Source organism: Conger conger, chromosome 6 (genome assembly GCF_963514075.1).
Source record: "Conger conger chromosome 6, fConCon1.1, whole genome shotgun sequence".
Taxonomy (NCBI): Eukaryota; Metazoa; Chordata; class Actinopteri; order Anguilliformes; family Congridae; genus Conger; species Conger conger.
Window position 1 is genome coordinate 46597744 of NC_083765.1, and position 27360 is coordinate 46625103.

The following is a 27360-nucleotide window of genomic DNA, read 5'->3' on the forward strand; positions in this document are numbered from 1 at the left end:
CTCTGACGGAAGCCGTCGAGGTAGACTTCCCACATTTTAATCACGGTAATGAATGATCTGTCACCTGCGCGTAGGGGTCGCCGGGCCTCGTTCGACTTATTTGCTGTCTGCCTCTAACGGGGGCCCGCGCCTCGGTCGGTCTGCGCATCCGTCTCTCGATTAGCACCGCTCTCCCAAGGCCCTTTGTCCGCCCCTAGTTCTCATTATGCAGATCAGACGCTCATTCTCCGGTGGGTAATGCTTCACTGAGGCCACCGGGGGTTAATAGAGCTCTCGTTTCATTTCTACATTCATATTCTATTGTTTCTCTTCTACAAGAACGTCCCCCTCTCCCCATTAGAACACAGTGCCTTTTCATTAGAAATGTTCATCCTATACTAAGCAGGCTTACAGACATCCCACATTTTGTATTTTATATGGTCATGTTTCTGTTTTCTGGCACAAATAAGCATGATCATTTTAGTGTGTGAAACTTAATTGTAACGATTTATTCTTTTTTCACGAATTTTTAATTTTCTTGTCACTTCCTTCAGAACCATTAATCATAAATGGATGCCGGAGCGATTCTTTTTTGCTGCTAATTTGATGTCTTCATGTGAAATGTCTACACAGCATATTTGATATTATCCATTTATGGCTTCCTCTCCAAAGGGACCTAAGACCTTCTGTATCTACAGTATGGTCATTTCCCTAAATATTACACCACACTGGCACTCAAAACAAAAAAAACTGAATATTGTGTAGTTTAATCCCTGTTCTGTTAGTAATGCAAAGATTGCCTGTGGGAAGCAGTTCGGATTTAAAGAACGCTGCAGAACGGATCCCGTGAATGACTCAGTTCCCACCAACTCAAGTGTGTCCATGGAATGGTCTCCGTGAAGAATAATTGTGCCCTTCACCATTCATCCCTCTATCCGCTGCAGTATCAGCAGTAGTAGTAGTAGTAGTAGTAGTAGTAGTAGTAGCAGCAGTAGTTGCAGGAGTAGTAGTATTAGCAGCAGAAGTTGTTGCAGTAGTAACAGTAGGAGCAGCAGCAGTAGTAGTAAAAACACCAGGCATTCAAGGTAGTCTGATACTGCTACTCTGGAGTCTGGCCATTTCATTATACTGGTCTTGAAAACCAAAATGAATAAAGAATACACTTATGATCTGCACTAACAGATATGCTCAAAGAGCTCATTTTTTAGTGTGGAGCTTAAGTGTGTTCTTTATTTTGCATATGTAGAAAACACACTGCTGCTTGCCAAGCAAAATGACATTTAATTTCTCGCCTTTTGTCAGGTCATAGGAAACAGATGGTATGTAATGTTTTTTATTGAAGCAACAGACAATATAATTAAGCTGCTCTAATTTAAGTAATTACAAAATTGGTTAGCATACATTTGACATATAGCCTATGTTTATAGCTAGGCTTTTTTGTTTTATATAGCAATATTTTGTCATTTTACAAAATAATGCTTATTTCCATCCAATTTAACTAGTCATTGTTACTCAGAGATATAATTCCTTATTACACATTGACTGATGTAAGTAAACAAAATCCAAATACATTACAATGAACCCTTTACCAAGTCAAAACACTAACCTAAATATAATCCCAACCATGTTCTAAACATTAGGGCCACAATTGGGACAAAAAAGAAAAAAGGTAGCACTCCTGACCCCCAATGTATTTTGTAACACATTAAAAATAGTTACACAATATACTGGGCCTCCATTGAGCCCCCCTGACTAAGTGTCCCCCCCCCATCGGAGGCCCTGCTGCATATTACACAATGTTGTGCTGGGGTACAGGAACAGGACTTACGATGTAATAAGGGTGTGTAAGATTGCTTAAAAGTGAAGAGGGGTATTTTATTAAAGATAGTAGTCTGATGTGCAGTGTAATATAATTCTGAAAGCACAATCTCTTTTACAGCTATCACATATGAAATAACGCACTCTCCGTTCATGTGCCAAAGGCCAAAGGTGCCAGTTTGTTTACCTAAAACCTACATAGGCCTGTTGTCCCCAATCCCTGGAACGACTTATTATGTATTCACGCAGGTATGTACTGTATAACACAGAAGCTTGTAGCACAACATTTAAATTACTGTCAGGAGATGATGCTCACTGGGCCAATTGTTTGTAGCTATATGTGTCGTTTTAGAAATTGTGTACAATGCACCTAATTGGCTCAATTAAAATAAAATGAAAACTTACATTAAAACTTCCAAAATAAGTTCATCACCATCTTGGGTCTATGGAGACACCACTACAGTTCTGATTTCAGCTGCTGTTTGGTTTTTTAGGTTTCTTTCATTATTCTTTTTCATTTACCCATATTTACTCTCAAAGACCCATTAAATATGTTTGTGCTCATCGCTGCAGGTCCTCTCCCCTGAACCACAGCTCCTTTTCCCGCTGCAGCCAAGCTAAGCTGGCAAAGCCAAACAAATATTTATGTTCCTATAATCATAGTGTAGGTATAATTCAACAGCCCAAAAACATTTCTCAATCTAACTGTGCTTTGTGCTGTGTGAAGCGCTGGACATTAATCTGATTCCAAAAGTACTTGGAGTCTAGCATTTTCACAAAGTCAACTCAATTTAATCTCCCAGTGACACTTTTAATTATCTAAGTCAAACGTTTTGGGAATCAACATTTCAATGTGAAATAATAATGCTAATGTTGATATTAGAAACATAGCTGGCACTGCAACATGCTGCCCATTGATCAGAACCAGCTTCCCCTCAGCGATGAAATCCATAATGCCTCCCCCCAGGGCCCTGCAGAGGTGTTCAAAGTGAGAAAAGGGATGGACCAACCTAGAAAAACCATTTCACCACACCCAGTTATTGTACAGATATATTACTTACATATATCTTATCAAAATGAATGAATGAAAACGAATGACAGTAACAGCAAGAATACAAATCTATATATTTAAAACCAAATCACAGATGCACATTGGGCACTTGAGGCAGAAGGGGTCGGTAATCAGTAGGTGACACCCCCACGGTCACACAGATGTGAAGAGGAGGAGGAGGGAGGTTCTGATTAATACACCTGAGAGCGTGACCCCCTGCAGGAGGCTAAGAGGAAGAACAGCTACAGATAACAGCACCCGCGGCCTGCGATTAATAACCCTGACAGTCTCATTCACCCTCCACACGCCAGCACTGTGCGCCCACAGGAGCTCTGGTGCGTCACACATGAAGATCAGCACGCTCACGCTCAAGCCTCAAACGCTCTGCTGCCCTGCCCTCAGCCCTGCTCCGCACAATGGAGGGTGCATGAGTGCCACAGAAGAGACAGGCGTGTCATTTAAGGAATGTTGTTCAAGATATATCGACATTCGGGCCATCAGACGTAACACGAGATGTTCAGATTTAGACCCACATATTTAGTCCACCCCACATTTGTTAAAGTGAGGAGAGTACTTGGTGTGTAGTGGTATCTTGTGTCAGGGTTGAGTTTGACTCCTGTGGCCTTTGAACAAAAAAAGAATTGGCACTTTCGTTACAAAATCCTTTTCTGTTTTATCCTGCAGGTTTTAATGGGGCTACAGTGCATGAACGCGGAATAAATATGTTGGCGTAATTCTGATTAGTATAAGAGAGTTTATAAACCCATTCCAAGGCAATAAAAGCTACAGTGTTCCTTTTAGCCTTGCACTGACCCTAATCACAGCCCAGCATTACTTCTCCCAAGACATCTCTTAATTCCAACTTTAATTAAATATTGCATTTGAGTTTATCTAAAGACCAAAGGCAAAGAGTTTTCTTAGTTAGCTAGTCAATCCAGGTTTTAAGAACTACATCTATGATGTTAACTTCTTTAGTGCAACAGTGACAGCTGCTGTTCCCATATAATTCTTCCTTGCTGATTTCACCTAAAATTGAAAAAGAAACCATCACAGCTTGATCGTGTGCTGCTATGTGAATTAGTTTCTGCACTTGCTGCGGGATAAAAAAGAGGCAGAATAAGCATCTCATTATGCCTGTTTAATTACCAGAATTAAACTTTTAAATGCTTCAAACTCTGTTGAGAAACCAATAACGTGTTCAATAATGAAGGTTAACTGTGTAACTTGAGGGGGAAATCGCTATAGCAGTAATGAATATTTAAACACAGCTTAGGCCGTTTGGTTGTGGGGTAAAATTGGAAGCGCCCTCGTAGACGGAACGAGTGATGAAGCCTCGCCGCGAGGCCGTCGCGCGGTTCTTTGTCTTGCAGCTGGAAGCCGTTGCGACGTGTGTAGGCTACTGCGGAGAGCTCCGGCAGAGGGTTTGGACCGTGTTTTTGTCAGGCCCGAACCCGCAAATGTGAGTCAGCACCTGGCAACCGGCCGCCACAGGAGACAGAAAAATCTCACAGCCCCGCAGCTTAGGGAATAAAGTGCAGGCAGTCATTTATGGATTCTGTCCTTTTTCTTTTTTCTTTTTTTTTTGCTACCAGAGGACAAAATGGAAACGTCTGTTTGTAGTCCACTCCCCCAATGAATATGCACATCATATGGGGTTTAATCATCCTTAAGTCAGTGTTCTAAATGCAAGTCAATTACCAGTAATGGCTATTACATCAGCATTAAAAAGTCAGTTAACACTCTAATCATATATTTTGTGATCTTACAACATGAAGGATGAAGGACTGCAGACTTTATTAAAGCCTTCTCCATTGCTGCATCATATCTTCTTATCACAGCACAGTTCACAGGTCAGGTTTGCACAGATGTGAGTCGGAGGAAGACTCCTCATGTACAGCTCAGTGGATGGACTTGGGTGCCTGGATCAGCCATGAGTTGCTGGAATCCGACTGCCATTCCTGGGCAATGCTTCAGCCAACTGTACGTCATCCTGAAGAGCTGCCGGCTGTAGTCCTCACTGGCACAGTTAAGATTTGACACTGAAATATTTCAAAGAACACTGGAACCGTGCTTTAACAGGACGAGCCACCGAGCAGCCCAAGGGCCGCACACTCCACTGTATCCATGGTTACTGATTGCTTCATTTTGCTTATCATAATGGCGTTTATCATACTTAAGTTTGTTTAATGCAAGAGGGGGCCCGGCATTCGGGGCATATATTTTCAAAAAAGGATTACTGAATGATTGATCCGTGACTGAGTAGTGCGCCATTGTTACCCCTCTAATGCCATCATTAGTCATTTCTGATAGAGAACACTGTGAACAATGTATCACTCAGCATGTTGGATAGCTGATTAGGTCTCTGTTCCCATCCCAAGGGGAGTAATATTATTTTACAAACTGAGGCCAGCCCTTTCAATGCAAATTGTCTGGCTACTCTCTGAGTTCTGAGCTGTTTAATTTGCCACAGAAATCAAAGACGGTGATTCCACCGCCAGTTCTTAAGACAACACCGCCATACTGAGCCATTTACAGAGGAGGTACTTAACATGAATGGCTTTAAGTACCTTCTTGCTGTGAAACGTGATATTCCTGATATTAATACTGCAATGTTAGCTAGCCGTTATTTCACAAAAGACAGGATTTTGTTAGACCTGCCTTCAAGAATTAAGGAAGGGGGGGGGGGGTGATCAGATCAAATTACTTCATGATACTGAGCAATAGCTTCCCTTCCCTCAGGAAAAATAATAATACAATTTTCTGGAATGCTGATCTGCTGCCCTCTTATGGACATTTTTAAAACCACATCATAGTGCGTCAGCTGGCAGTGAACGGGTTGCAAAAATCTGTATTTTTAAAGTGAATTGTAAAACCTACTTTGGCGGTCTTCCCAGAGCGGATATCGGCAAGACATCTGTGATAACAGAGCGGAGGTCTGAATATCAGGATGCAGTCTTTGGAAAGACTGGAGAGGAAGTGAAGATCAGACAGTAAAGGAAAGGTTTCTCACTAGAGGTTTGGAGTTTTTTTAGTGGCAGGTCAACGCATGATTTGTGAAGACTAACGGGAGGAGCACAACTCACTTTCTTAAAGAGCACAATAAGCCTTGAATGACACAGACTGAAGATGGAGGCAATAAACAGTTTATCAGGGGACATCATCTTGAGGTTTGGGTTGTATTATTATCACGGACAGCATGTACGGCAGCTGCATAAACTGTATCCGGAAAAGGGACCAGCCCTGCCTGACAGTAAGCCTGTGTAAAAACCTGGGCACACAAACCACATTAAGCATGTAGAAATCAATAGATTAGCATTATTTAGGACAGGGCTCAGAAACTTACGGTCCTCCGTGGTTGAGATGGCTTTCCACCATCCATTTACCTGGAGTCAGGTGTGACAGTCTGCCCAATCAGTAGCACCAATTACCGGGAGAAAATAAAACCGGGGATGGATTTGGATTTGAGGGCTAGTGTTGATGATAATTTCAGGGAAGCGGTGGAGCGGTGGTCAGAAAAGACCCCGTCTCTGCGGGGCCTGGGGGTTCGCCGTCCGGGCGCTGCGGGGGGCGCCGCCTCGCCCGCCTGGGGGCCGGGGCTCCGGTGGGCGCTGCTGCGGCGCGCGTGGGGGGGCCCCCCCCCGGCTTGTTGTGGTGGGCTGGGCCCTGGGGGCCCGGCTGCCCCGGCCCGCCCCTGGGCCCCGCGCCCCGGGGGGTGGCGTTCCCGTCTGCCTGCCCCCGCCGCCGGCCCCGCGTGGTCGGGCTTGTGGCCGCCTGGGGGCGGGGGCCCCGGGACCCGGCCGGGGTGTGCGAGGGGGGCCCGATGCTTGGGGGCCACTGGTTGGCGGGGCCAGCCATGCCCTGTCGCGCCCCTCACGTCCACCAACGTTCCACAGGAAGTGACAAACCTGCTCACGCCCACTTACATGCGCGTATACACACATACCACTTTAGTGAATATTTGGTTCATCTTGATGCTAACCTCTTCTCTTGTTACAGCCAAGTCTTTAGTGTTGTAGTTGTCTTTGTACTGTCTTGAACGTATGTCTTGTTATGTTTGGTGTCTCTCCCCCTCCCTTCCCCTCTCCTATGCCACTCCCCCCCCCCCTCCCCCTCCCCCTCCGGCCCCCCTCAATCTGCGGCGTGGGGGAGGAGAGCAGTAACAGCCTACTCAGGGAAGAAGACGAAGACGAAGACTTGCTACTCCACCCCCCCCCCCCCCCCCCCATCTCATATCCCATCCCCGTATGCCTAAATAAAGTACGAAATAAGCAACAGGGGGAATATCTGACACCTCTGGAAGAATACAAGGGTTCCAATACTCCCCTGTTATAGATCAAACTGGCCCCAAAACACACGGCACCCAGATCAATCATACTGCTTGCCCAAGATACCGGGGACACAAAAATAAAAAATAAAAAATAAAATAAAATAAAAAATAAGAAAAGACCTCATCAAAAGCTCCTGTGGCGGGAATTGAGGTGTGGTTTGGGCAAAAAGGAGAGAAAAAAAAGCTGTCAAACAATAAAAATGTGAAGTGATTAGGGAAAAACTATCAAGTGGAGTCAGAATTGCATTTTCTCATATTTTCTTTTCTAGCTGTATTTGTATACTGGTTTACAGGATGTGCCCAAATGACTGATGCTATAGTTGTTCCTGATCAATTTCTGCTGTAGCCCTGTGCTTTTTGTTTTCTCTGACGGATCCTGTAGCCAGGAAGTGTTTTTCAGTTAAAGTGATTGACAGGCCATTTAACCAAGGTCTTTTTCTGGGAGTGACTTCATCAGTAGCCATCTAACACAAAGATATTCATGTTTTTATTCCAATCAATTGTCTTCTTGTTTTTCCTCCAAGATCTTACTTGTATTCTTTATTTGTATTCTATATATGTATTCTTATTACAATTCTAGTCAATACTCAATAATCAACCAGGCTAATGGCATATTAAATACAGTGCCCTCCATAATGCTTGGGACAAAGATACATTATGTCTTGATTTGCTACAATTTTAGATTTGGAATCACACAATTATACATTTTGGTTTCACCATGGAGAAATTACAGCAGTGTTTATACATAGTCCCCCCCATTTCAGGGCACCATAATGTTTGAGACACATAGCTTCACAAGTGTTTGTAATTGCTCAGGTTTGTTTAATTGACTCCTTCTCAGCAGCTAGTCTTTGCTGTTTATCAACATAAGGACCAAAGTTGTGCCAATGAAAGTCAAAGAAGGGTTTATGAGACTGAGAAATAAAAGGGTTATAGACATCGGCCAAACCTTAGGCTTACCAAGATCACCAGTTTGGAACATAATTAAGAGGAAAGAGCACTGGTAAAGGGACTGACTCCATAATAAAGGAAAATCCCCAGACACCTGTCCGACAGATCAGAAACTTCTGGCTCTTCAGGAGCCAGAAGTGGATTTGTCAATGACCACCTTCTGCAGAAGACTTCATGAACAGAAATACAGAGGCTACACTGCAAGAGGCAAACCACACTGGTTAGCCACAAACATAGGATGGCCATGTTACAGTTTGTCAAGTTCTTAAAAGAGCAACCAGTTGTGTGGACAGATGAGATGAAGATTAACTTATATATGGTCAATAACTTAAAAATGGTAAATTCTCGACTGGCCAAGTCAATCTACCTGATCTGAACCTAATCGAGCATTTATTTTATATGCTGAAAAGGAAACTAGCCCCTGAAACAAGCATGCATTGCATGGCTGCAATACAGGCCTGGCAGAGCATCACCAGAGAAGACACCCAGCAACTGGTGATGTCCATGAATCGCAGACTTAAAATAGTCATTCCAGGCAAAGGATATACAACAAAATAGAAAACATGACTACTTTCATTTACATAACATTGCTGTGTCCCAAACAATTATGGTGCCCTGAAATGGGAAGACTATGTATAAACACTGCTGCAATTTCTACATGGTGAAACAAAAAAATTAACAAAAATTATTAAAATCTGACAATGAGCCTTTAACCAGGTTTTTTTTTTTTTTACAAATCTCAAATTGTGGAGTACATAGGCAAATAAATCAATGATGGGTCTTTGTCCCAAACATCATGGAGGGCACTGTATGTACATTACTGTTATGAAGTTTTGAGATTGGCAGGTAGGTATATTTTCATATATAGGCCAGTGCATTACTAAAAGTTACTCTGTTCAACCATTTTATTACAAATGCCTATTATTATACAATTTGATAACAATATTTGATTGTAGCATTGTTGTGTATTTTTGATATCAACCAATAAAACACCAACACTTGACATACAGTACATGAATACATTTCCCTCCAGCAGGTGGCATTAAATTCAGGGCCCCTGAAAATCAACTTGTGTCAGGAATTGCTGAATCAGCACGACCACATTGAATATGGGACCACCATCAGAACATAATGATTGCGTCAAATCATTTCACTGGAGTGTAAGGACAAGTAACTGGGATCATCATGAAACTGAAAGCGAGAATCTACTAGCAAACTTGTTCTGCCTGAATGTCTTTAGAATATATCCCGCTGTGTGTTGCTGTGAAGCTGTCTGCTTTAAGTTGACAAATAAGTAACATACAATTGATCACATTAGTGTATATTTTCATATGCTATGAAACCTCACAGGAGTACTTTTAGAAGGCAGCACTTGTTCTTCAGTATAGACCATCTCAAAATTTTGAGGCGTCCACCTTTCAGAGTAGCCCTGCCTGTCTGTTTTAGAGAATTGTCTGCTCAAGAGGATATTAAATTTACAGTCAGGCATGGCCAGTCATTCCAATAGAACCACAGGACACAATCTGAAATCATCCAGGTGCTTTATTGCACATTGTCAACCGCAAGGCCATACAGTTTGAGTGTTACACGCATTCAAAACCATGAAAGGGCTGCCCTGGTTGGCATCCCCACAATTCACTCCTGCACCCCATCACATACCCGTTTACAGTGGGACGCTCCATGGCAGCAATTAAGTGTGTAGAGCAGGGCTGCCCAACCCCATTCCCGGAGATCTACCGTCCTCCAACAGTTTTCACTCCAATCCTAACAAAACGCATCTCACTCAACAGCTAGAGATCTCATTGAGCTGCTAATTAGGGTAGAAATGACAACCTAGAGGATGGTAGATCTCCAGGAACAGGGTAGGGTAGGCCTGGTGTAAAAGATTGTCCTCACGTTACTTTTTTAAAAAGAGCATTAGCAGTTACTTTTTCTTTTTAATACAACTGTGATAGTACAATTAAGTTGTCTTCATTACAGGAAACACAGTACATTGCAACAGTTCCAAAACATTGGATATCTTTAAGAAGCGCGACAGAGACTTTTAGCATTTAGTGGTTAGTCTGCTACTGGAAATACAGAGGAAAGATGACTTAATTTGGAATGTCTTTCATACAGTTAGGCCTGATAAAAGTAAGATGCACATCAGGCTAACGGAAATTTTCGGGAAATTCTATTTGCTAGTTTACTTTAGTGACTATGGATAGTTTATAGCAGGGCAGCCCAACCCTGTTCTCGGGGATCTATTGTCCTGTAGCTTTTCACACTCCAACCCTAACAAAACACACCTCATTCAACAGCTAGAGATCTGGTTGAGCTGTGAATTGGTAGAATCGGGAGTGCTAAATTAGGGTTGCAAAAAAAAAAACCTACAGGATGGTAGATATCCAGGAACAGGGTTGGGTAGGCCTGGTCTATAGTTTATATGTGGTTGCGTTGGGGTTGGGGGGCGGCTCCAACACCTTCAGACATATGTTTAAAGCTGAAGGGTTATACTGACAGAGCTTGTCCTTGTCCAAGACTGCATCAGAAGTATTGATGAAATTAAAATACAAATCAGTATGGGATTGCATGTATGGAGTATGCATTCACACTGAAGTCTCCAGGTCCCCCAACTCTGCAGTTACTGTGAAGAGGTTTCCATTTTAGAAACCGCAGAGGGATCAAGTGAATCTATGCTTCCTGAACCGGCAACAAAAACAGTCGCTTTGAGCGAAATGAAACACAGCCATTTCTACAGTTAGGAAGGGTTAAGTGTCAATTCTCTAAAGTTAGCAAAACCTTTGTCCGGTAAATGTTAGGGTCCCACTGTGTCAGCCAACATAGAGTTACTGTAAGGTCAGTTTAACACAATCACCTCATTAACCACACTCTTCACCGTACTGTAAGGCAAGGATTCCCAACGGAACACTGTTTAAATAAATGGTGGGAAAACCAGAGAAGGAAAAGCAAAAGCAACAGAGGGAAAGAAAGCTCAAGGCCCACTGCCCATTCATAAGAGTATTTATTACTTCTACCCTTTTAAAAGAACAATATCCTTAAGCAGATAACTCATGTTCAATATTCCCTGCTCTTTTCCCCGAGCATAGCTGTAGTTGGTCATCAGTGTTACACACATACAACTGTTTATACTTTAATGTAGTGGATTCCTATGTCACGAACACAGACTTACAGGCAAATGGTCCTTTTTATTTGAAATTTTGCAGATCGGTATTCTTCAGATGTTTTTCCCTTATTGTGCATGTCCCTTATGAAGGAACCATAGTACAGTACTATATCACAAGGCCTTAAAAACCCTTTTGTGAAAGAAAACCCCAGAATTCAATGCCACTTTACCCTGTCATCCTATTGCCTTGATGGACCAAAATCCATATGGGGAAATATCCCAAATACAGGAGCTTATTTGAAAAACTGCTGATTTATAACCACGATGGTGAAGGGTGCGCTGCTTTATTGAAATATATTTCAGTTTTAAAGCCATTTGGTTTCACAGACACCCGTGTTCTCATACCATACATTAGAAGTATTTTGGAGTGTTAACTTATTGTAAATGACTATATTGATTTATAGTGGCTTCCTAGCCAAACAGATTCAGGCAGCTTTGTGCGCAACAGATGGAATTTGAGTTCACACACAGGACACGTAAACATTTGGAGCCGACCTTCTTTCCACTATGAAAGTACCACTTGACACGTCTGCTATTGGCTTAACATGGCAGCTGATAAAATGACGCTCAGCATAGGCACACAGTCTGTTGTAGGTAGTCTGCAGTTAGTATATCTCAAGTCAGGAGGGTTCCACTAAGTTCAATAACAATATTTTACATATTAATTACATTCATATCTATACAAGAGAAAGGGTACACCATATTAAGATTTTAAGTTCAAGACATGAAAAATAATACAAATGTGAATATCAGACCCCACAACCAATTTAGCTGACGTTATAAAGGAGAACTATGGGGGTGTTGTGTTGGTCTGCAAGACCTTGGAATGCCTTCAGAAATCCTATATTAATGTCCATAATCCAAATTTGGCTTGTCACAATTCCTTAATGACAGCTGCAGTGATGTTTTAAAATCAGAATCTCACAGTGTGTGAATATAGAGGCAAGTGTCCAGGGCTCTGAAAATCAGTGACTACAGTGAAATAAGGACTTTTTTTTAACCCCTGTGAAAATTGTCCTTTGCGGTGGAAGGCATATGTAGCTGAGCTCACTGTCCCATGGACGTGGAGCTGATGAACCTTATGTGGAAGCAACCACCAGTCTGAAGATTCGCTTTGGTCACGTGTGACCTTTGTGCCCACACTGGCGTCTGAAGAAGTCGAACCGGGCCAGCCTGGCATCTCGCCACAGCCACACAGCAGCCATTAGAGCTGCCGATGAGCTGAAACATACCCGAGACGACACCACGCGGTCAACGGCTGCCGCACTCTTCCACGAGACCATCACAAGAATAGTGCACGCCAAGGATACTGTCACAGGAGCATCCCCTCACGAGTTCAGTTCCTCAACAAGTTTCCTTTTTTTCTGGAAACGCAAGACCAATCACAGACGACACCTCGAAGACAGACACTGTGAGGGCCCCTGCCTGCATGTGTGCAGTTCCCCTTCTTGCACCACAGTTGTCTTGCTGGTTTCAAGACTGACCAGCTGATGAGAAGAAATGCACTTAAAAACAGAAATGTGAGGGGGGAGGTACTAGGGTCGTCCACTGAAAAGCACGGTGACTGAGGGGGCGGGGCTGATGCTGCGTCCTGCCCGGATACAGTCCGCTGCTAGGAAACGATGACCATGGAGACGCTTCAATACTGAACCCTGAAGCCCGACACCATTTTCCGTCTTTGCAGATTCAACCGTCCCAAGAGCGAGTCAGCCTCAGGACAGCCCCCACCACCACCTCCCCAGGCAAATGTGGGTGACCTGACACCTCACCAGTCACCTGTTCCTTAAAGGAAAACAGGAGAGAGGAAAATGAGCAGGAAGGTGGGTGGGCGGGTGGAGGGGGCAGTTCTTTCCTGGCGCTCTTAGCAGCTACAGGACCAGCTCCTCTCCTCCTCCTCGCTCTTCCTCAGAGGCAAGGCCCCTGTTGCACCCGGGGGCTGGCTCAGCACCAGGGGCTTCTGGCTCTTCAGTTTGTGGGCCACGGTCATGAAGATGGCCTCCACGTGGTCGTTGTCGTCGGGGTTCTTGGCGGACGTCTCGAAGAGCGGCATGCTGTGGGAGTCGGCAAACTTCTGCGCCAGCTCGGTGCTGACCTGCAGGGCGTGGCGCAGGTCGCACTTGTTCCCCACCAGGATTCGGGGCACCTCCTGTCCCAGAGAGTGCTGCCGGCACTCCTCAATCCAGGCCGGCAGGCTGCGGAAGCTGGCCGCGTTGGTGACGTCGTAGACGAAGACGACCGCGTGCACGTTGCGGTAGTAGTGCTGGACCATGCTCTTACGGAACCGCTCCTGACCAGCCGTGTCCCACAACTGGACCTGGAGTGAGACACACACACACATGCACACACATACACATGTGCAAACACCGCACACACACAGACGCACGCACGCACACACACACATATATATATATGCGCGCACACAGTCACACAGTCAACAGAGACCACACCAAAGCAAACACCCAGAGAGAGAGAGAGAGAGAGAGAGAGAGAGAGAGAGAGAGAGAGAGAGGGGGAGAGGGGGGGAGAGAGGGGGGGGGAGAGAGAGAGGGAGAGAGAGAGAGAGAGAGAGAGAGAGAGAGAGAGAGAGAGAGAGAGAGCACACACATACACAGTATTAGTCACAGCTTACAATACCAGCACTGAGTCACTGGTGTGTGTGTGTGTGTGTGTGTGTGCGTGTGCGTGTGCGTGTGCGTGTGCGTGTGCGTGTGTGTGTGAGCATGTGTGTGTCAGTGCAGTAGAGATATATACTGTAACTTATATTAAGTAACATCAGACGCCGTATAGCTGTGTTCTGCATTGAGTTTGTGTGATCCCCAAGAGGCAAAGTAAACATCTCTCTTTCCCTCTCTCTCCACGCACACCTCTAATCACGCTCTGGTGCCCAGTGCAGGAACACCAGGTGAGCCTGGCTGCGTATGAGAAAGCGCTGAGGAAGGAGAGTGACGGAATGATGCGCAGGATGGGGTTACATCCTGATCCCAGGGGGAGGGCGATGCCCAGGCCTGTGAGGTAATCCTGCTTTCAAAACCAAAGCAGTGAGGCACGCCTCATTTCTCACTAATGCTCTTCAGCCTGGCGCCGATTCTCCCACCCCGCCACGGCACCGTCAGCGTGCCCCCTCCTCTCCGGAACACTCCGCCAAAAGGCTCTTAGCGTTTGCTGTAGTGCAATTTACTAACCAATCAGAAGGAGCAAGTCCAGCTTTCCCCTTAAATTTCCTTTTGGATCCGTTCAGACTTTTTCCATTTAGTAATGAATTCACTGTGATTAACTCCATGTTTTAATGTAGTAGTGTGGCTGTCCGGTACAGGCATACGCTACTTATTACTCTTGCTCTACTCTTACTTATAACTGCTGCACCTCAACATACTGGTTACAAACTTAGGATATTGTATACATACATTTCAAAAACAAATACTTTTTTTTTTTTTTTTTTTTCCAGAGATCTGCAATGAACTTGGTTTCAGAGACTATGCTATGCTTCAGAGACTATGTGTTTATCCTGTTCATTTTTAGAACATACAGGCCTAGGTTTCTTTTTTAGATTAAATGTCAATACAGTAAGCACAAGCACTTTGTCAGAAATCTGGAGCATGAGAACTCGTTCTCACAGCTGAAATGAACAAACAGCCTCATTTCGAGTGAATTCTGAATTCACCAGGGTCCAGAGGGGCACATAAAGTATGTGAGAAGAATGCCATTTCTGCACTTTTCACTGCTGAATCTCAAAGCATGAGAGGGAAATGCTGGTAAAGAGTGCGTGAGCTAGAATCACTGTCATAAGACAGTTTGTTACATTTTAAAACTATTCCATGGACAAAATAAAGTAGGTGCAACACCAGGAATAAGAAACCCTAAAACATTAACATTAATGGCAGTAGTTAAAAAAAAAAAAAAATACTCTTTCAATTGTTTTTGAGGGGCCATGTTAAATTTTTTAACAAAATGTGCGAAGCCAAGGAACCACCCCTTCTTCTGAGAATGTCACTGCATCTGGTCCATGAGCTCTACTACACATTAGGGGAGAGGGAGAGACATGACACAGCACACAAAGAACCGGGCTTGTAACCTAATAAAATGCTGAAGGGTGCTATTTCCAAGCAGGAGAATTATTCCACATAAGTACTTAACCTGGGTTACGTCAGATAATGATGAATGATACAAGCCTTATAATGATGATAAGGCTGGATTTACCATTAGAGGAAGATGATGACGAGGAGGAGGAGGAGGAGGAAGAACATGGTGGATTAGAGGAAGAACATGCTCATTCTCACCTTATTAATAAGCCAAAAGTCCACTGTGCTTAAGTAATGATAAAAAAATTATGTTAAAAGAAGAGTACGTGTGGAATGTTATGGCTCAACATTTTTTTAAATGAAACTGAATGCGTGTTCATTACAACACAGTATATGCAGTGGAGGATGTGAACTTATTTTTTTTAAACGTACAGTAAATGCATCTACCATTGCATCCTCCCAGAGTGTGGCTGCTAGTACCCTAATGCGTTTAGCACCAATCTGCAGCATGCTTAATAGGGTAATTCCATGTCAACTCAACACACTTCTGGACTGAATCCAGATTTTACATGCTGATTTTTCCTCATAACTCAGAACTGGGTCACCTTTCATTTTGGGGTGAGCATAATATGCAAGTACAATATAGAGCTGGTAAAGACCTATACAGTGATATGAAAACCATTTCTCTACATAATGCAGATATGCCAAGTCAAAGTCATGGAGTCACACAAATTTGTTAGGCCATATCTTCCAGATTAATCTGAGACAAGTGTCATTTCAGTTACAGGGGTTTCTTATAAGGCCAAATGAACATGCTAAATCTCATTCAAATCTGTGACCATGCTGTCCAAAAGTGTGTTGAGCCGACTGTGATTCACTTAAGTTAATTATGTTTATCTAACATGTCAAAAGTCTCTGTGTAAAAGAATCAAATTTCCATGGACAAGCCAGCTAATTTAAACACTTAAAAAGTACTACTCCAGGAAATATAAACTTAACTGATTTCCCAGCCCTGATACTATAAGCTGCTTGTGCCACTTTTAATCTTCCAGTTATTATTGTTGACACTTGTAAGTGAAATAGCTCATTCATAAATGTGATCATATTCCCAAAATAAAAAATAGGCTATAAGACGTTTATGTGTTTGTGTGTGCCAGCAGCAGGTGAACAGTTACTTCAAGAAACCGCTTTCCATGGGTACAAACCCACTGGGGCAATGAAGCGATTTCCAGGGAAGCTGAGCGCATGCAGTGGGAGTCAGTCCATTAATCAGACATTTGATACGCATTAGCATTTTGTACACTATCTCAGAATAACGTCACTGGAAGAGTTGACAGCATGCAGCAAGCGGTATACAAAGACTAGCGAGCAAATTGCCAAATAAAACTTAGCTCTTTACCCGGCCCAAGTGAAACTGCACGTTTCAACTGCCAGCGTAATCTGGAAACACTGGCAAGTTACATTACTTATAAATGGCAAGTAGGTGCAGTGTTGTATGCTGTCAACGCAATGCAGTTTTGAAGGCTCCTCTCTTACACAAACACGTAATTAGGCAATAGGCCTTTCGAAAACATCCCCGAAGTGCATACTGTCCATTCAAGGCGGAAATCAGAAAGTGGTCGGGTCAATTTAGAACGCCTTAGTTCACAATGGTGCTCAGGAAAAGTGTTTATTAGCTGTGCAGCGCTACATCATCTCCAGTACTGGGGGCTGCATCATTCTGTCACAATAGCTAGTTCTAGCTAATCTCGTTTATCTCGTTGAAAGTGTCAGTGAAGACAAGAACCAATGTGAACTACTACTGGCATAAGAAAATTATTTAAATAATAAACATGTGTGCCCATTTTATGTACCCAACAAGGGTGCAGTGAATCCTCGTAAAACTATAAACTTGAAGTTGGTAGCACGACTGCAGCTGTAGTGCCAGATCTGGATAGGCTAGCCGCCCCAAAAATGGGCTAATTTTGTGCGATTTCTGAGTAAGTGGTTGCAGTTTAACTGAGGTCAATGTGACTATGTATCATCGAAGCCAGGTTTTCTTCACCCATGATTGCTGACTATATTTAATGATGAGGGCGAGTATCTGGTAAAATGCATCAATGCAAATAACTAGAGGGTTTTAACGGACACAAGTAATGGTATGTGTATTATCCAACATGAAACTCTCATTAGGATGAATCGAGGCTGGGATGAACTGGCAGTGGCAGTTTGCTTTTAGATTAGGTAACGTGAAGCAATGACAGCCAAATGTCAGTCAAATCTAGCTAATTCTGCAGTACCCACAGTAACACATTAACGTTACCTAACGCCATGCTGACATTACATGACAATTTCACAACTGACATTAGCTGTTAGCTAGCCAACAATCAACTAAGTTAACGTAGGCTACGTATGCTATGATTGAACGTTAGCAAGTCAACGTTAGCAATAGCTACATTTTTTTAGGAGACCTAGATTTGCTAGCTAGTCAACTAGAGATCTAACTTATGTAATGCTTCTTCCGTTGCATCTGTAAACTGACACTTTAACTTAGGCTAGCTTGCCAACTGGTTGTGCATGTTAAGGAGGTGAAAGAAACGAATATAAGGAGTTAGCAGCTTGCCAGCTAGCTATAGCATCCGGGCTTTACCTTGATTTTCTCGCCGTCAATCTCGATAACTTTCTCCCGAAAGTCTACCCCAATGGTGGCCTCAGTTTTGTCCGGAAACTTTCCCGCACAGAATCTGTAGGTTAGGCATGTCTTACCCACACCAGAGTCTCCTATAACTATAATTTTAAAGATCCGAGACCGCAATGGTGGGTACGTCCCAGGCAGAGAAGTGGTCAATTCAAGAGATGACTCCATTTCTGCCAATGTGAAGATTTGAGCAACTCAGTAGCTAAAAGTAAAATAAAAACAGCCCAGATTAACTTGATCGAAATGTTTGGCCATCCAACAGTGAATCTATAATTTTGTAGAACTTTCTCCTACTTATATCAGCAGTGCCAACTCATTGCCTGTTGTACTTTAACTAGCTAGCTAGCTAGCACTAGCTGATAAGCAAGCACAGTAGCCTACGTTCTAGCCCCAGACTTCGTGGGCAGTAACGTAACGTAACGTTAGCCAGAAGATGAACTGAATGAAGACTGCGCATGCAGCTATTGCGTCCGTCATCATGGCGGATACCACGTCCAAAATCTTACAGAGGTGTCACCAAGCATCGTTTTATTTATTTATATATTATACATTTATTGTAGGCTAGGCCTGCATGTTGTTATCTTTTAATGCATAGCTAGGCTTATTCATTTGCTTATTGCAATCGTTCTAGATTATGTTGGCATTATGCTTGTGTCCCGAGAACAGGTAAATGTTTTAGATTTCACGTTTTATGTTGTGGATCATAAATGTTTTTTTATTTCATGTTTTATGTGTTAAACACTTGGTAATATTTTGGAGTTGCACAATTTTCCCCGACACGTTTTCATTCATCATTTTTGGAACATTTCCCATATTTTCTCCCATTTATCCTAAGTGTAGCAATCGATTACACGCATTGGAAACAACTGGGCGCAACAGCTTATCAATATTATATCGCTTCGAACATTTTTCATGATGAACAAGCCAACCCATTTGGTTAAGGATGACAAGCTAACTAATTCATTAATTGACCGATTATTCGGCAGTGTAAACTACTGTACTGCTTAACTGTACTACTGTACTGTTCCAATATTGTGTCAGATATATTTTGTATGTATGGCTATACTGGTTATTGTCAGCCTTCTTGTACTGCTGACTGCCAAAATTAAACGGAAAGAAACTGCTGAGCACAAATAATAACAACAGTAGTTTTGAGTAGTATCCCAAAACGTTTTACGAAGAGGCAATAATTTAGGTTACTTTCATAGGTTACTTTTGCATGGTTGTTCACTGAGATTAAAATATGTCTAAAAATAAACGAAATATTCTCATTCAACATGATGACACTTTCCCAATTCCAGTAATTCATTTAACATGAGCGTTTTAAAACATGCTCTACATTACAAGTTCAATGCGCAGTGAACATAAATACAGCTTATACGTAAGAATCACGAAAATGTCATTCTTACTCAAATTCAGTGATTTGATTGGCTATGGACCTACTGGGTTTATTCATTGTGAAGTTGCGGTTTTTGCTTAATTGAGGCATTGGACATATAGTCAATGAATTTTGCTGGCCTTGCTAAATGTTATAGAAATAGACACTTTTATGCACATGGTGTTACAATAGCAAACCCTATTTTGATATATGCCAGACCCCTTTGGTAATAAAGTCAGCAGTTGCTATGGAGCATTCACTGTAGCTGATGAAATGGCTTTTTAGAAATGGTCCATGACGAAGAATCCGTTTATCCAGCCCAAGCCAAGGAATGCTGACAAGTTCCCGACTGACAATTATTTTGAATTTTCTTATATTTTCTCTCATTTCTGTAACTTTTTCATTGAGCAGTGAGAACAGTGCTTTTATTCAGAGTGACTGTGGTCAGAGTAGATTTTGCTTCAAAAGTACATATTTTCATTCTTGTATTTGCTATATTTATTAAATATTTATTAATATATTTCTGATCTAAAAAAACATGATATGTACATGGCTGTAGAATGGCAACACCTCTCTGACAAAGCAGCCAGAGAAAAAAAATGTAGGCTACTAATTGGAGCATAGAAGTAAACCTCTTTTCAGTACACAGAGTGCTTAAACATAACCATAAACATGACATTCTCTGAGCATACGATAGATAGAGCCTTTAATGATTACCCACGTCACGAAACAGATGTGGATCACATTAATATACACAGTTCCTAAGAATGATCTATAACCCTACGTCATAGTCCAGATATAGACAAATAACCTGATTATGTTCCTCTGTTCAATTCATTCGGCTCCACAAATTTCACAATACATTAAGCAATGTCTTATTTTCTGTTGTAGACCTTTATATATTTAAAATAAAGAATTAATATTCAGTATACACTTTAATAATTTAGCTTGGCAGCTTGATAAAAAGAAATGTACAGTTGTGTGCAGTGATGATTATACACAATGAAGATACATCAGAATCAAAGTACTATTCAAGTATTTATTTCATGTAATATTGGTTCATGTAGACGAAAATAAGTAAACAGATAACAATATATTGTGAAAACAAAAATAATAGTCTCTTTTGGAGAAAAAAGTCTATATCTAGTGTGGCCACCCTTTGTTTTGATTACAGCATTTAATTGTTCACATATTATTTTTATTTCTTCACTCGTTAAACCATTCCATATGGTTTGAAGTTCATTTCAAAGAGATTATTTTGATGTTACAACAGATTAATTTATCTTGGTATCCAGCAAATCCCAGAATTGCTCAATAGGATTAAGGTCTTGAGCGGGCGAAGTCATAACTTTTATGTCACCAGATGATTGTTTTCATCAAGTGACCATCCGGTATCATGTAAGGCTACAATGCAGCTACGAACAATCTCAGAGAGCTCCTTCCATTGTGCCATTGTGTTTAAAACTGTGACACTGCTCAACATTTGTGTTACCTTAAATACCGGAACAACTGACGTTCAGAAGTAATTTTGCAGAATAATGTTGCTTCAGACCAGTTGAAAGAAATTGTTTAGCATCAACAATCATCAATTCAAACATGTATTCAGTGAAAAAATAAAGTTTCAATTTTTTTTATTTTTTTTATGATGTTTTCAGTGTTTCTTTTTATTAGCCATACTTTTACCCCAATGTTAATGTGGGAATGTTTTTTTAAATTTTTATTCCTTTAGCCCATCACACAGTCAAATGGCAGTACCATATTTCATTATTTTTTGCAATGTACAATGGCTGGCATGCCACCCACCTCAAAAAGGTTTGTCTGCCAGTTTGTGCATGGTAAATTCCACCCAAAGCAAAGCACTTCCTCATCATCGTCACAATGTTTAAATGAGGTAACGGCACTGCCACGCTACTGATGCTATAACGTCTGATTGGTAAGCTGGAATTGCTCTTTTTCTGCACAAGATATCCTTGGTGATATTTAGAGCCACTCTACAGAAAGCATACAGGGATACCATGTGTGTGTGCTGAGGTGTGATGACAAAATATGGAATATCCAGAAGGTTGTGGGTGGAAGAGTCGTGATGTATGTTTCACCTCTCCACATCACATTTTCCATTTATCACTATTAACATATATTGTCTTTATTTAAAATATGTAATAAAATCAAGCGAAAGAGCTAGGCATCCAAGAACATCTGCTATTTTAAATACCATTTTGTATACTTGTACTGTAGAAGATCGCTGAACATTATGCTACTTCAGAGTGAATGAGGCTGAATGTCCACAACATTCTGGATTTTGCACCAGCTCCTCTTTAAATTGATTCACTGGAGCCATGGATGAGATGAAAAATGTAACCAACTCCAGGAGTCAATTTGCTGCTGGTTAAAAAACACTTCAAAGACTTTGTAGAATGTAGCCATCCAGACCAACATGGGACCCCATTGCTTCGGATGTCTCATCCAGGAAGAGTTCCGTTTGAAAGTTTTAACATCGTACACATGCTGAGCATCCCATAGATGTTGAAATGACAGCAGATTTTATTTATATTTTTATATAAAAATCCCTCTCTATATCTGTGACAGTTTCTTCTCTACCTGTGGTGATTCTTTGTGAAGGAGTACTGGGGTTCTTCAGAGCCACTATGTAAAATTTGTGTGTGTGACACATAGAAGTCCAGCAAGAAGACCCAGCAGAAGTCTCTGAGAATCTTTGAATGTCTTTCTTTTCACCAGTCAAAATTTGCTGAACATCAGAGTCACACATATTCAATGACACAACAAACACACCACACATTTTACCACATTTCACTGTATGCAATATGAAGTTACATAAAGGGTTCCAGCTTGTGTCCCAGTTATAGCGTGTGCACATGTGTGATTGACGGGTCTTTGGCGCCTGAGTTCTCAGCTGTGGCAGATGGCAGACTCAGGGATGGGAATCTGCCTGTTAAGCCTCAGGGGCTGCTGGTTCTGACCTCACCATGCTATTGCTCAATCCTTTTCTCTGATTGACATCACTGTCATATACCAGGGTTTAAGTCCATTAGGAAAGGTTTCAATTTGAATAGTGTCTAGCATGCCTTGCGATGGATTGGCAACCTGTACAGGGTGTATTCCCGATGCATGCTGGGATGTACCTATTGCTTAGTTTGCCTAAAAGCGAAATACTATCTAGCACCGTATTCAAGCCTAGTCTTGAAAACCCCCAGTGTTTCTGCCTCCACTACATGTCCTAGCAAGCTACTCCATGCAGTGGCCATTCACTGCGTGGAAAAAATACTTCCTAATGTCTGTGTAGAATTTGTCCTTATTTCCAATTTCCATTTGTGCCCCCTCATTCTGCTAACCGAGCTCAATCAAATCACCCCAAAGTCTCCCTTTTCTGAGCTTAAAGAGATTAAGCATTTTAAGTATTTCCTCATAAATTGTCTTATACATGGAATCAACCTGGCTGCCCTTCTTTGAACCAGTTCTTTGCTCTTTTGTTGTGGGTCAATGTTGAACATTTGAAAGATGAATGCACCATCACATCTGATGCCAAATCTGAGTCATATTTTTTTCTGACAGCACTGAAATACTGCAGAAATGCCTTCTATTTAAGGTTCAACTGTGCCACCAAGTGGACTTGATTTAAAACAAGAACTGAACACGCACTGTTCATTATTGTCTCCCCCAACCCCTTGTGTGGCCAGGGACGATAGTGACCTATCGTGCGCCAGCAACCCGTGCTGGTCAATCCTGGACCTGCCACTGTCTTCCTTCAAATCATGTCAGTGTGGGTGCATCCCAATACTCAAAAAATATATCTGCCTTTCCCCCACATAATTCAGGATAGCAGACAAGGTGGTAGTGGAGGAAGTAGTATTGGGACGCACCCTAGTAGTCCTGGAAACTGCAGTGTGATTAAAAAACGGTGACTGACATCACATGCATACGCAGAGCACGTTTCCCTGAATCAATCATGGAGGTTACAGCCAGGAGTGTTGACAAAAATTCAATTGGGCATTCCAAACTTAGGAGGAAAAGGGTTGAATGGATAGATAACAAAAACCTTACCAGCAGGCTAATGATGAGATCCAGGGTTATTAAGCCGTTTCCTCCTTGGGGCCTGATTAAAAACAAAAAAGGTTCAAACAGGGAAGATCATTTTGAACATACTATTTTTATAACTACAAATGGTCTGTACATTTGAGGCATGCATAGACATGCACAGCTTTTAATGACTTTGCCATGGGGCTTCTGATGTACATCCAAACTTGGATGCAATTTTTAATGCGTTTGAACAGAACCATTTCTCCCTTATAATTGATCAAAGCACCAATAGTTCAGCTATGCATTCAGATTTGCCAGTCTAACAGTCCAGGTGTAATCTATGGCACCTGTGATTTAGATGTTAAAAGAGCATGCCCGTTTCTATGCTCTGGCATAGGGTACCATCAATGAACCATGAAAACGGTCAGTAAGGTCTCTGTATTCAATGAGTGAATCACATGGCCTCAAACCACCATTATTCAGAACATATTTGGTGTAAAACCTTTTTTCTTGAATGACTACAGGTGCTAATAGTGGTTTTGTTTGGTGGATCATTCTGAAAGTGCCTTAGTGCCATTTTTCCCAACATGATGATATGTCTGTGACAAACATTTATAACAACTCAAATATGTTTCAGTCCAGTGCTCATGATCCAACTTATGTATTATTTTGTCCACTTAGTAGTACAAAGCAAAAGGACCACTGCTTACCTAACATACAGAATAGTGGTACAATTTCTGTTCTTTTGGCTCTGTACTCCACCATGTTGGATTTGAAATTAATGACATGAATTTGACATTAATTTGAACAGTGATAATAATGGTGATGTAAGTGGTAATAATAATATGGTAATAATGCAGACTGTCTAATCTGACCTTTAATCTGAATTCGCAATTTATGGCAATATTGGATGATCATTACATCCCTTTTTTATACAGTCCCTCCATTTTAGGGGACCAAAAGTAATTGGTCAGTTGGCTTCACAACTTCTGACAAGTCAGGTGTATTCAATTACTTCCTTAGTCCAGGTATAAAAAGCTTTCAGTATCTAGTCTTGATTCTAGGCTTTTCACTGCTTTCCATATCTGTTATTGGCATTTGTCAACATGAGGCTAAGAAATAGGAAAACAGGAAGTCAGACATATGCCAAACAATATGCTTACCAAAATATTTGTTTGGAACATCATTAAGAAGAAAGAGAGCACTGGTGAGCCCAGTAATCACAAAGAAGAATTTTCACCATTATGAAGCTGTGGATGTGTCAGTAACTACTATCAACAGTAGTTAGAACTACAGAGGCTACACTGCAAGATGCAGAACATTATCCACAAAAATAGGATGGCCTGGTTACAGTTGTACCTAAAAGAACCTGCAGAGTTCAAGAAAAAGGTTGTAGGCAGATATAGGTGTTACTGTTTGGGCATGTATGGCTGCCACAGGTGCTGCTCACTTTCCTTCATCGATAATGGAAACTGCTGACAGCGGCAGCAGAATGAATTTTGAGGTGCACAGAAGCATCGAGTTAAATCAAATGCCTCGAAACTCGTTGGACAGGGCATCATCCTACAGCAAGGCAATGATCCGAAACATCCCTTTCTTCTTAATAATGTTCAAAACAGTTTGTTTCAGTAAACATATTGTTTGGCCCATGTTTCTGAATTTTTCTCTTATTTCTCTGCCTCAGAAAGGATTCCTTGACTTTCATTGGCACAACTCTGGACCACATGTTGACAAACACAAATCACAGACTCTAAAGGCAATAAAAAGCTTCAAGAATCAAGACTACAAACTGAAAGCTTACTTATAAGTCAACTAAGGAAGCGATTGAATGCACTCGACTAATCAGAAAACAATTGTCCAAATATTTTTGGTCTCCTGTATAAAAATGGAGGCAATTCCTACACGGATCTTCCGATATGGATGTCTATACCCTAAAAAGAAAGGTGGTGGTCAGCACTTTGAGCTCATATTAATTTAATACCAATATGTGGGAATACGGAACCAAAAAGAACAGAAAACGCACCAATCTGTAATTACTTAAGACTGCATTGCAGGATTCGTAAAATTGTGCAGGCTTTTCAATGCAGTTCTACTGAGAAGTTAACGCACAACCAGAGTACAGCATACTTTTTCAAAACAGTTTATTGCATCGTATATTTGGTTCCTCTTATGTGTTTGACAACAAGGGGAGTAGTAACATTACAACCGAAAAGGATGGAGCCGATCCGATCCTGGAGGAAAAGAAGTGTCCATGTGTATGCAAATGTATGCATGTATGTATACATGTATGTATTTATGCCTGCATGTGTATGCATGCCTGCATGTGTGTGTATACTGTATATACACAAATGTATAAATACACATGAATACACACACGCACACAATCGCATACACACGCTTAAATATATTAACTGGCCCCCTGTTCTTAAAATGTACAAAGTCTGGGGCTTGTTTTGAGATTGCAGAATGAGAAATAATGTTCGATGTTTAGTATTACAAACCAAAAACAATAACCTTGGCATGTGAAAAGCTCCAGAGGTATCACTGGGTGAGAATGCAGATCCAGTACTGCTGGCAACCAGAGTCTGTACACAAATCTTACTGCTCACCGTCCCTTCTCTTTGACCATTCAAAAAACAAAAAACAAAACCAAAAAAAAAAAAACCCTAAGGAAAATGGTTCACCTCTTCAGCAGTACGGTCTCATTTTTAATGAAGCTTGCTGTGTGATTGTGTGGGTGGGTCATTATAAAGAATCCAGTATGATTGACAAATGCCTCCTTTATTTTAGAAACTATTATATATCATGTCCGGTCTATTAACATTTCCCAAACAAACAAACAAAAAAAAGAAACCCACTTCTCTCATTCAAGTTAAGACAGAGAAAAGCAAACCGTGATGTACAGTGATGCTGGGGTGGGAGGGGAGGGGGGTGTGGTTGACATTTTTCATAAAGATACTGCTTTGTACATCACCAAATTCAACTCTTACATTGCAACCCATTAGGAGGAAAAAAAGAAAAAGAAAAAAAGAAGCAAACCAATGCATTTGCCATTCATACTGTAACCTTTGACCCCTACCTCAGTGGGGTGGGGAAGTCTTTCTTGGCTCCCATTATAACCATTTGTGGAGTCCTGCCATTGAAACAGCAGGCCGAGAGACTGGACCACATCCATGCCACAGCGATCCTCGCCTTGTGCTCAGGGTTCAAACCAAGCGCCAAAAAGCGTGGACCCCCTCCTTCCCACAATACCCTTCTCTTTATTTTCTTTTTAAAGGAGTGGTTTTTGGCACACACCAAGCCCTCCCCAACACCCCCTCCCCCGCTGTGTGTTCGTAGCCTATCATTTTATTTTCATATTTTTATTTTTTATAAATTACTTTAAAAACATGGGAAGTAGATAGAACGTGGTTTACATGTAGCCGATCTGCTATTGCGTCTCCTCCAGAGCACCCCACCGCTGTTCGTTCATTCAGTCTCCAGAGACTTTCACTTTTTTTGTGTTTACTGTTTATTTTCAGTTAGAGAGTAGTCGTCAGCAAGATTAAAAAACGTAAAATGGCCATTTTTATTCTCTTCTGTTTTTTTTTTTCCCCCATCATCTCTTCTCAAATACAATGCCATCGTTATTCAGTCCAGGTCTCAAGAAGACCAGCAAGGGGCGTAACGAGGACCCTGGCGGCGGTGTTCCGGAATGGCGGCGGGCTCCCCGAGTCTCTCCAGCCCCTCCCCCCCCCTCCTCGCTCCCTCACATGTCATTGGCCAGCTCCTCGGGCTCGGCGGACAGGTCGCCGTTGACGGTGATCTTCATGTTCTCCTCGTACCCCGGCGGCATGAAGGCCAGCGTGTAGGGGAAGAGCTTGTGACATTCCGCCCGGTACGTTTCCGCCATCGACTGCCCATCGCCCAGGGTGCCGTCGTGGAGGCTCTCCAACACATCCGTGCAGATCTGAGGCATG

The 27360-nt window shown here is 42.0% G+C and overlaps 2 protein-coding genes across 2 annotated transcripts in view; both read right to left on the reverse strand.

Moving 5' to 3' along the window:
• Nucleotides 1–9650: 9650 nt before the first annotated feature.
• Nucleotides 9651–18426, reverse strand: LOC133131298 (ras-related protein Rab-33B-like). The gene is made up of 2 exons (XM_061246592.1): nt 17941–18426; nt 9651–13606 (listed from the first exon to the last, which is right to left on the reverse strand). Exons 1-2 carry the CDS (start codon nt 18154–18156, stop codon nt 13154–13156), a joined length of 669 nt encoding a protein of 222 aa, XP_061102576.1. The 5' UTR covers nt 18157–18426; the 3' UTR covers nt 9651–13153.
• A 7099-nt stretch (nt 18427–25525) lies between these two features.
• The window catches only part of naa15b (N-alpha-acetyltransferase 15, NatA auxiliary subunit b), a 29577-nt gene continuing 27742 nt past the window's right edge, over nt 25526–27360 (reverse strand). The window contains exon 20 of the mRNA XM_061245015.1: nt 25526–27350. Coding sequence (XP_061100999.1) covers nt 27150–27350 — 201 coding nt within the window. The 3' untranslated portion in view covers nt 25526–27149. The remainder of the gene's footprint in view (nt 27351–27360) is intronic.